This window comes from Nelumbo nucifera, chromosome 7, assembly GCF_055504915.1.
Source record: "Nelumbo nucifera cultivar China Antique chromosome 7, China Antique-T2T, whole genome shotgun sequence".
NCBI lineage: Eukaryota > Viridiplantae > Streptophyta > Magnoliopsida > Proteales > Nelumbonaceae > Nelumbo > Nelumbo nucifera.
In genome coordinates, this window is record NC_142655.1 from 25,734,523 (window position 1) to 25,746,592 (window position 12,070).

General features: G+C 38.0%; 1 protein-coding gene across 1 annotated transcript; it reads left to right on the forward strand.

Moving 5' to 3' along the window:
• Positions 1-9,768: 9,768 nt before the first annotated feature.
• LOC104593449 (delta(8)-fatty-acid desaturase) lies at positions 9,769-11,362 on the forward strand. The gene has a single exon (XM_010253287.3). The coding sequence runs from the start codon at positions 9,873-9,875 to the stop codon at positions 11,211-11,213; it is 1,341 nt and encodes a 446-aa protein (XP_010251589.1). The 5' UTR covers positions 9,769-9,872; the 3' UTR covers positions 11,214-11,362.
• Positions 11,363-12,070: the final 708 nt, after the last annotated feature.

Genomic DNA, 12,070 nt, shown 5'->3' on the forward strand with positions numbered 1-12,070 from the left:
AAGACCCAGTCGCCTTTTCGGCACGAGCAAAGTCAAAGAAGAGTGGACTACGAATCGCTCCCAGAGCCTAAGGGCCACATTACTGCTTAAGACCCAATCGCCTATTCGGCATGAGCAAAGTCAAGAAGAGTGGACTACAAGTCGCTTCCAAAGCCTACGGGCCACACTATTGCTAAATACCCAGTCGCTTCCTCAGCATGAGAAAAAACAACAAAAGTGAACTATAAGTTGCCCCCAAAGCCTAAGGGCTACACTACTGAACTGGCGGAGACCTCCTCACCTTAGAAGCAGCTCGCCACATACAGGCAGCTCCCAAAGCCTAAGGAATTGGATCAGCACTTACTAGCTCGTCAACTTACGGGCCAAAAGAAGAAATCTACTCCCTTTGATGAGTTACTCTCAGCTTGGGAGCGGGGGGCAAATGATGAGGGTGGATTTGGCCCTCCAGTGAAATTGTGACACCTGGCACCTCATGCAAACCAAGTGCAGCCTCTTGACAACTGGGCAGCTCGAGCAGCTCGGCATACCTCGGGGAGCTTGATATAGCTAGGGGCAGCTCGGCACTTACAGGTAGATCGGCATAAGTAGTTCGGCACTTAGGGGCAGCTTGGCGTATCGCAGGAAAATCTCCAACCTAACAACTGTACCTGACAGATCCGGAGGCCTGCGCCCACGTCTCTCGCTAGGCGGCGCCGTGCCTGCCAGTCCTGAGAGCTATCCCTTGACTGGCAGAGCCGTACTCTGCAGCAGTCGCCTGTACCCGCCACCTTAGCTCTGGTAGTAACGGCTACGACAGAGAGACAGAGGCAGTTACGCCTGACTTGACAGAGGCTGTTATGCCTGATTTGACAAGACACCACTATATAAGGACTTCGACCCCCAAAGACAAGGGGGAGAGAATGAAAAAATGGAGGTAATCCCTGCTCTCTAGCTCTCTCATTCCTCTAATATCATCTTCAACCTCTCGACAATCAGAGTGCTAACTTAGGCATCGGAGAGTCCCCGCCGGGTAAATACCCCCGGGCCCACTGGTTCAGTTCTCGCAGGTTCCTCAGCTCCCGACGCCTACAAAGAGGAGGAAAGGATGGAGTTCTCGCATGTCCCTCAGCTCCCGCCGCCTACAAAGGAGAGGAGATCACCTCATGCAGAGGGCAGTTGGGTTGCACTACACCAGGGAACTCCACCATCCTCTGAGTTACAGGCCGCCTAGGAGCAGGTCAAATGACAAATCCACCAAGGTAGTTCACCACCAGGGAGCTCGTCACTAGGTAGCTCTCCACCAGGGAGCTCGTCACCAAGTAGCTCACCACCAGGGAGCTCGTCACCAGGTACCTCTCCACCAGGGAGCTCGTCACCAGGTAGCTCACCACCAGGGAGTTCGGCACCAAATAGCTCATCACTAGGGAGTTCGCCACCAAGTAGCTCATCACCAAGCAGTTCGCCATCAGGGAGCTCCATCATCCTTTGAGTCACAGGCCACCTGGGAGCAGGTTAAATGACGAGGTACTTAGCCAAAAAGAAATTGATACATCACAAAAATTGGTACGTGACCAGAAATGGTTACATCAAAAACTAAAGATCGACACCCTTTTCATTTTCACAAAATAGATTATCGCTATTTATTGACAAAGATAAATGGTTTTTGAACAGGAAATCATATCAAAAAGCTAAAACAACGATAAGAAATCAAAAGCAAATGATAGAACCCATTGAACTAATGATAAGGAGAGGAGATTCAGCGGTGTTCAACGATTAGACTTACCTCTCTGAAAATAAAGGCAGATCGGTGAATTTGGATAATAAGGTTGGATCTCTGTTCCGACGAGGCAAGCAACCTATAAATGAAAAAAAAAAATTAAAATAAGAGTTTAATAGATCGAAGTAATAATAGAGTTACTTTTTTCATTTACAGAAATCGAAGGCAAAGATCGTTACCTATATCATAGCTCAGAATCGGTCTCTTCTCTTTCAAACTCTTAAAGAGGGCTTTGGAGGAAAAGGTCAAAATTAGACCTGGCAATTGCGTTGGGTGGGTCGTGTTCAGGTTGGGTTAAAGGTACTTCGTGTTGATTTCTGGTAGGGTTGAATTTCGGGTTGGGTTGTCAAAATCCTGACCTTAAATGTTCGGGTTAGGATTGACCCATGGGTCAATTCGGGTCATTTCAAAAAATAATTAAATTTTAAAAAAATAAAGAAAAATTACATGAAAAATGTCAAAATTAAAAGAATTAACCTTAAAATTTCAAATATAAAATAAAAAAACTTGAACATTTAATGATTTAAAGAGTAAACAATAAAAAGTATAGACTAAATAGAAAAAATTAAAGAGTGAAAACTTCTAACAATGCATAAATAATCCAAATTAGACTTGACAATCGGGTCAGCGGGTTGACCCATGACCCCACCTAACCCAACCCAGTTTTTTTTCAGGTTGGGTCATTTTCACATTCGGGTAGCTAAATATGAGACCCTAACCCTGTTTTTTCAGGTCGGGTTGGCTCGGGTTCGCAGGTTGGGTCAACTTTTTGCCAGGTCTAGTCAAAATCGATACAACGGGTATGCCTATTTACTTCGACTGACAACGAGAGTAAAATTTTATTTGGTTTTGAAGAAGCAATATTTTCACTTATTTCCAATGCAAATCCTAGTCCAAACGCATTTTTTGCATAAAAAGTTGATGTATTTTTTAACCCTTATCAAACAAATGCATATCTTAACCGGAGTACAAATTTACAACGGTTCAACATTTGCACTCCTACCAAACACACCCTTAAATAATTTAATTTTAAAATTATATAAATGGAGACTCTCATCTCCAAAGTTGCCGCTATTTTTTAATTCTACGGCCTTTAGTGGGAAATAACAACAGCTTTCTTAGCAGTCGGATTATTGGGGTCAGATCTATGAACCTGATCCTGTGAATGTTCCGATTGAATATGCATATTTTGCATCATTGGTAAATTAGATTAGGGGTGGATAAGAATTGAGCTTTTCACGAGCTATTCAAGTTCAATTCATGAAAAGCCTGATTTGGTTCAATCTAAGTCGAGTTTAAGCTCAATGAAGCTCAGCTCTTAAGCTCGGCCTCGTGAAGTTTATGAGCCTAATTAAGTTTATATTATACATAATACTTTTATTTTCTATATGTATATATAATTTTTAAATTTTTTATATGTATGGTTTCTATTTTTTACATGAAGCTTGGCTCAATATTGAGCTTGAGCCGAGTTGAACAAAGATTTTGAGTTGAACCCAATGTTTTTGAACCGCTTTTGACCCAAACGATTGGACCATTTGATCCAGGAACCATCCAGGAAACCAGTTCCATTTTATCCCAAACCCGGTCCCTGGCCAAAAAACCGTTGAATTAGTCAATGACTCGTTGACCTGGGTGGTTGAACCATCAATCGTCCAACCCGTGCAACAGTTTTGGCCATTTTCAAACCAGTGGCCAGAATGGTTATAGTTTGAAATCATTTTTTAAAACCTTGGTTGAACCTAATTTGAGCTCATGTTTCTAGCTCAAAATGAGCTCCAACCTGAACTCAAACCTAATGTTTTTCTACCAAGTCAAATTTGAATAGCCAGATATTCAACTCTAATCCACCTCTAAATTAGACTAAAAATTGACCAACTTATTATATTTTATTAATTAAATGAATCAATAATGACTTCTATATTTCGCATATAGATAATAAAACAAATAAAAAATGGTTTTTATGAATCTTTACTGAAAATGATAATTTTATTAATAAATATATGCTAATTTTTATTTTATATATACATATACTCATGCAGATACTAAGGATGCATTTGGCATTCCTTATTTTAAGGACTTATCTCCTTTTTGTAGTTAAAATGCCTCTATGAACACTGAATTATTAACTGTAAAAATGAGATAAATCCTTAAAATAAGAATGACAAATGCAGCCTAAGATGATCGGGTATAATTGACAGCCCTGCTTATGTTCTGGTCGAACTTCTATATGCCAATGTCAGGAAATTCAAAAGATTCTCATAAGATGTGGAGTTTGCAACTATATTGAATTGGTGTTAGATGGGAATAACATCAACGCAAGGGTGTGTAACGGACATATAGCATTTCCCAATGTTAGTTTTTTAATAGGGTCTTAGTCCTACACATGCAAGGGCCTCTTATTAAATCATCATCATCATCATTAGCAGCATCATTGTCATCATCATCAACATCAACATCATCATCATCATCATCATCATCATCATTATTACCTGGGACGGTTACATGAATTCCATTTCATCAGTCCTTTCTTTTCAGTCCTTAAATTATGGGTGTTTCAATCATTTTTTCGTACTTCCATCATAATCCTCCCTGACTCTTTCAGCTCCTTTAACTTGTGATAGATCACTTTTCCTAATAGATATTATGGATGGTCTTGTATGTAGAACCATCTTTTCATTTCTCATTTTATCACCTATTAGAGCTAAACTCCTAACTTCTGCCGAAGGGTGGAGTCAGGATTTTATGTTAGAGGGTCAAAAACTAAGGTTATGTTTGGTTGCAATGCAAATAAATTTGCACTGGTACAAAATTATGACAGTGCAAATTATTTGAGTGTAAATTGTTACTAATTGTTGTTTCAAATTTTAGATTATTTTGTTTGATTGCAGTACAAATAAAATTGCACTCCCATACATTTGTCCTCGTGCAAATAAAATTGCACTGCAACCAAACACATCATAATAAACATGGATTGCAGTTCAAAAATTAATAAACATAAATGGAGGCCAAATTATAAGTGAAATATCAATAGGGACTATTGCACCCCTGGCCTTCTAGTTGTTTCCTATGTGTCCTTAGTTTATAATTCATCTATAGGGGTGGCCACGAGCCGAGCCTTTTACGAGCTATTTGATCTCAACTCATGAAAAGCTCGGCTTGGCTCGGTTTAAACCGAGCTTCAAGCTGAATTCGAGCCCGATAGTAGGCTCGCTTACTAATCGAGTTAAGCTCGAGCCTAGTAAAGTTCGACTCATGAGGCTCAGGAGCCTAGTATTAAACAAATAATTTTTGTTATACATACATACATACATATATAATAAATAATTTTATTATATATTAATATTTTTATTTTTATGTATAATAGTAAATAATTTTTATAATTCTTAAATTTTTGTCTAAAAAATAGAAAATATAATTTTATACATATAATTTTTATTTTCAAAAAAAACTTGGTTTTTATTCAAGCTTGAACTTGCGAGCTATGAACTGAGCCGAACTCGAGCTCAAGTCTCTAGTTCGAATAGAGCTTGAGCCTAATACTATTCCTGCGAGACAAACTCGAATAGCCAACTATTCAGCTCAGTTCGGCTCGAATCCACCCCTATATCCAAGCATTTAGAGTTTTACTCTACTCTTTTTTTTTATTTATTGATATACCATATTTCTTTTTACTCTACTCTAATTAAGGTCTGTTTTTGGATCAAGCTATTGAAGTGAAAATAAAAGGTAGATCCTTGCAAGGATTTTGAAATGACTGTCGTGCTAAGATTTCGAGAACTGGCCCGCTCTCAATTAAGGCATTTCAGGCGACTATTTAGATTTCAAGTCCCCACATTTAGGACCAGCATAGTAGGGCTGTCAATGGATGGGATATTGGCCCAACCCAACCCAGTTCATATGAACCTATTATAGATGGACCAGGTTCAATTCAATCCAATGAATACTTTGGACCATTCCAGATTGGTCCAATTCAATGTCTCTGGAATGTCCAATCTATTCAAATTGGTTTTAATTTAGATTGGGTCCAATCCAAGCATGGTCCATTGACACCCATCTTATCTTCTGTCAATGGATTGGATATTAGTTCAATCTAATTTATCAAAAAAAAAAAGATATTACTTCAATCTGACCCAATCCAATATAAATCCATTACAAATGGACCAGGTCCAATCCAATCCAATAAATACTTTCAAACATTAAGTCTAGACTAGTCCAACGTAGACCACTAAATGCCAACTGCTAGGGCAAACCACATTAGCATTCCTAAAACCCAAGCCCTAAGCATGTAAAGCTCAGCCTAGCCTGGTTGGTCAAATGGCCAATTACCAAACCTGGAACAGTAGGGGTGCAAATGGATTGGATCATGATCTAATTCGATCCTATTTGGTCGAATTCGGATCACCCCATATTCGATCCGATATATATTATATATTTGTAAATATAAAATATATATAATGCATATATATGTTATTTATTTATTTATAAATATATTTTTTATATTATATTTTTATAAATTTGTTCTATTATTTATTTTTTATAAAAAACATGTATATATATGATGAAAATAATTAAAAAATACTTGTATTTTTATTTTTACTTTATTTAAATTAGTATATTTTATTTTTTATTTTAATAATATATTAATTTTTAAAGAAAACAAGTTGGATCAGATCATATCCGAAGATCTAACTTGCCGAGAGGATTCGAATTCAAATCAAGTCTTATAAGATACTATCGTATCTTCAGATCAGATTGGATGTGACGTGAACAATGTTGGATCCGATTCAAATATACCCTAATTCAAATCCGATCTGATCCGCTTGCATCCCTATGGAATAGCATATCTCGATTAATCTAGTCCTAGTTTCAATCCCTATCTACTATGACAATTTACATGTGTCGATATATGTGTATAGGTGTTTGGATGTGTTTTTCCTTGGTCTTTGCCAAGGTTCAAGTATCAATATGGAGTGTATCATATCGTATCATATCTTTTGCTCAATGATATTCATTTCTTAATGTATTTTTAGAAGTTCTTTTTTCAATAATGAAATAACAAAAAATAGCCTTCATGTGAAATTTTGAAAAAAAAAAAACAACAAAACGCACAAAATTCAAAGTATCGACACATCCCTTCCAATATACATGCTCATTGAACCATGATCCTTACTTGCTCCATTGATCAAAGACACTGAGGGCTTGTTCGTTTCCTCTTAACTTTTATCTCTTAAGAGGAATCTTACAACTTTAAGAGAAAAATATGTGTTCATTTCCTCTTATCTCTTATCTCTTAAAAAAGAGCCTTACAACTTTTTGTTTTTTAATGATACCTTCAAAGCATGAAAAAAAAATTCTCATATATAGGGTTAAAATGGATATTTAACAATTTTTAGAATTCAAAATTCAGAACAACATTCTTTATATTCAGAATTTAGAGGAAAGAAAAGTTTATCAATACCAATATATCTCTTCATATAATTATTGCACCTTCAAACGTAGACATCAAAGTAAACAAATAGGCCCTAATTGAATGACCATCCCATGGTCCTGTAATTAGTACCCATATAAAGAGTTATTTCATCCTGGGTTGCATGGACAAATATCATAAATGCCACTCATACCATGGCTGATGAATGAAATGCCACCAACAAGGCCATGAATCAGAAATCAAATGATGGTTCATCACCACAAGCAGTAGATAGTAGCCTGTTGCAACTATGAATGAGATAGAATTGCTACGTACATCGAAAATATCTCCTGTATTTATACGTTTTCATTCATGAGGAGATGTTCCTAATGCACGGCTGCAAATATAATTAATGCCACTCATACCATGGCTGATGGCTGAAATGCCTCCAACAAGGCCACATATCAGATATCAATCCATGGTGTTTCACGAGTATTGGTAGGTGGTAGCCTGTTACATCTATGAGTGAGGTAGAATTGCGTACACATTGGGAATATCTTTTATATTTGTATGTTTTTATTTATATGAGAAAATATTCTTAATGCATGACTACAAATACTGATAGGTAGGCACGAGAACCATTCCATGAGGTGGAAATCCACATTCAGTGGATAAGTGTTTGGATGTCTCCCATTGGAATGACCCAACTAATTAATCAATATTCATTTATGGAGTTTGGGAGTGGTTATTTGAAAAATAAATTCTTATTAATATTCTAATAAGTGTTTATGAGGTTTGATGAAATAAACACTTAAAAATAAGTCCAAATATTAGTTTTCTTCTCAAATAAATTCATATTTGGGCTTATTTCTTAAATGCAAATAAGTACTAATTGCTGTAGTCCCAATTCAAAATAAATGTTTATTCGAATAAATGATTAACTTTAAGTACTCCTAAACTTAGCCTTTGATACAATTAAAAAAAAAAATCTTTTTTTAAAGCAATTAAAAAAAGTTTAGACACATTTATAGCGTTCACCTGTAAAACTATAACTACCATTCGTATCAACCATCCCCACCTCCCTTTTAGGCGTTAACTATCATTCTTTTGGTTCTTGTGGGCTTTTTCTTGGAAAGCTGGGCCCTCGGCTTCCATGTGTATGGTAAATAATACAAATTTTTTGGCAAGCTGAAAAATCGGTTAACTGAATTAATTGGTATACATATATTTATGTATATTATATATATATTTTATATATCTTTTTTATATATATTTTTTATAATATATATCATAAAAACTAAAAACCCAAAAAATCAATGAACCGAACCAGTCAACCGATTAATCGGCTGACTTCATTTCGATTCCAATTACTTGTTTTTCAAAAACAGATAGTACCTGTTCGATTCCAAAAAATGCCCTATGGTTCGGTTAACCGAACCATGAGCACCCTTAACAACCAAAGCAAGTATTCGCTTTATATAAAATAAATAAATTTAAAAGTGATTATTCGACAAGCTTAACCAACCTATTATCTAAAATTTTTTAAATTACTTCTTTAAAATTTGATGTAAGATATTCAAAAATTTGAAAAAAAAAGTGAGTAATTGAATACAACTGTAATAACTGCCGCAATAATAACCTTTATAATGGGGCTCATAGTAAATTCTGCCCATCATCAGCATAAGAGTAAGAATGATTAGAACCAAGGTTTTAAAGCCGTCGTTGATCTAGACAGTTGGACCATTCGGCCTAGAAATTGGTTAAGGTACCAGTTCCATTTCAACCCCATACCATTACTTTCCTAAAATAACTTTGAATTGATCAGAGACGATTTGGGCAGTCAAACCATCAACTCATTTGGCATAAACAATGGATTTTTGAACAAGTTTTTATTTTAATATATTTTTTTCTGCTCCTCACAAATGGGCATCTCACATGCACATCCACCGTGCATTAAAAATATCTCCCGTGAATAATAACAAATAAGTACGGGAAGTGTTTCCAGTGTACCATAGGATGTGTGTGTGTGAGGCACCTCACTTGTGAGGAACAGATCCATCTCTTTTTAAAGCACCATATGTTGATTCGGGATTTGCTCTTCACACTTGGGTGCCTCATGTGCACATCCACCTTACATTGAGAACATTTCTCATGAATAATAACTTAAAAGTAGGGGAGATGTTCCCAATACATGGTAGGACAGATCCGGTCTCTGTTGATTCATGCAGACTAAACAGTTGAACAGCTGATTTGGCTACCGGTGGTAAAGTGGTTCCAGTTTTGTGTCAATTTTTAAAAGATTAAGGGGATGTTTGATATGACTTCTTTTATTTCAAAAATGTTTATATTTCATTTATCTTTAAAATTATGAAAAAGTGGTTCACGAAGGCTTTTTAGTGTAGCCACGTAAGCAATGAACACTGTTATTCAAATAAACTCAGTAGAATCATTCATGAGTAATCATTTCTTTTCCATATCAGCTCCCTCGGTTATGTTAGATCTTTTTGTGTGAAATGATTTGTTGTTTTAAAAATTATACTCTGTAACGCTTGTTCAATTTGTCCCGCTGTACCCCGAAGCTTCCCTATAAATCCCTCCAAAAACCAGAAATGAGAATGGAGGGATATTGAGCATAAATCAAGAGATCCCTCTGAGGGCGTTTTGAGTTCTAAGTTCTGGGTTCTTCACTTTGTTTTGGTTTTTACAATGGAGGGAGAGAGGAGGTACATTTCAAGCGATGAGCTCAGGAAACATAACAAAGCCGGAGATCTTTGGATCTCTATCCAGGGAAAGGTCTACGACGTAACGGATTGGGTTAAAAATCACCCGGGCGGTGACACTCCACTCCTGAATTTCGCCGGTCAGGACGTCACAGATGCTTTCGTCGCTTATCATCCGGGTACTGCATGGAAACTTCTCGATCGCTTCTTTATTGGGTACTTGGAGGACTACCATGTCTCCGAGGTCTCCAAGGATTACAGGAAACTTGTTTCCGATTTCACTAAAATGGGTTTGTTTGAGAAGAAAGGTCATGGTGTCTTCTTCTCCCTCTGTTTCGTGGCAATGATTTTTGCTTCTTCCGTCTGCGGTGTTCTGCTTTCTAACAATGTCTGGGTTCATCTGGCCTGCGGTGGGGTGATGGGTTTTTTCTGGGTTCAGAGTGGATGGCTTGGGCACGATTCTGCGCATTACCAGACCATGCTAAGTCCTAGGCTCAACCGGTTCGCACAGGTTCTTATAGGAAATTGCCTCACAGGGTTCAGCATGGGGTGGTGGAAATGGATTCACAATGGTCATCACATTGCCTGTAACAGTCTGGATTTCGACCCAGATCTTCAACATATTCCCCTGTTCGCGGTATCCTCGAAATTCTTCAATTCACTCACATCTTACTTTTATGGGAGGAAAATGAGTTTCGATTCTGTTGCTCGATTTCTGGTGAGTTACCAGCATTGGACTTTCTACCCTGTTATGTGCATTGCTCGGATTAATCTATTTGCACAGGCGTTTCTGTTTCTGCTCTCCAAGAGAAGGGTCCCCAGAAGAGGTCAGGAGATTGTGGGGATCCTCATCTTCTGGACTTGGTTCCCCTTGCTTGTTTCCTGCCTGCCCAACTGGGGTGAGAGGGTAATGTTCATACTTGCGAGCCTTGCTGTTACTGGAATTCAACATGTTCAGTTCTGCCTGAGTCATTTCTCGTCGGCCGTTTATCTGGGGCCGCCCAGCGGGAATGACTGGTTTGAAAAACAAACGAAAGGCACACTTGATATTGAGTGCCCATCCTGGATGGACTGGTTTCATGGAGGATTGGAGTTTCAGATTGAGCACCATTTGTTCCCTCGGTTGCCTCGGTGCCATTTCAGGAAGGTCTCCCCACTGGTGAAGGATCTGTGCAAGAAGCACAACTTGCCTTACACAAGCCTGACATTCTGGGAAGCTAACAGGAGAACAATCGGGACTCTTAGGACTGCGGCATTGCAGGCACGGGATCTCACCAACCCAGTTCCCAAGAATTTGATTTGGGAAGCAGTTAACACTCATGGCTGATGCTTAGTCTGAGCCGCTGAGGCGTACATTATTGTGCAGTTATATAGCTTTCCAGAAAAAAAAAAATGTTGAAAAAAAAAAATCTGCCTTTGTAGTTGTCTGTTCCTACCAACTTTATCAAAAGTGAACTCTAAAAATTTTACTCTTAATCATGGTTTTCAAAATCGGACCGGACCGGAAGGTCGGATCAGAAAAACCGGGAGCCAGTCAGTTCATTCATTCTGTTTTACCCTAGAACCGTTATTTTGTCAAAAACCGTTGATTTGATCAGCAAACCGCTGACCTAGGCAGTTGAACCGTCCAACGGTTTTCGCCGTTTCTTTTTTTCAAAATGGGTCATCCATTAGGTTTGAACGGTCGGGCCATTCTACCCAGAAACTGAACCCCTGACCGGTTCATTGTCCAATTCGATTTTAAAAATCTTACTCTAAATCAATACTTCAGATTGTAGGAGTTGAGATCTCCTGCCAACAAAACACGTTCCAATCCCCTATCAACATGATCTGACACAGCACATCTCACCATGAGACTGACCCATCATAAAAGTGGGACTTGCCATGTATAAGATGTGTGGTGTCTGATTGTGTTGGTAGAGTGTTAGAAAGTATTTTATTGGCAGGCGATCTGACTCAGATGATGGACCACTTGTGCATTAAAATCAGATGGCAACGGTCACTGTTGTCCATTAAAACTTGATTGAGATTGAATCGACTTTCAAGCTCTGAGCTTTTGAGTCGAGCCTCCTATAATTCAATTCAATTCAGTTGGATTACACTCCCTAACCACGCACCCTGACAATTAGACTTGTTCATGGGCTAGTATCGAGCTTGACTTTTGTTAAAATTCTAATGGGCCAG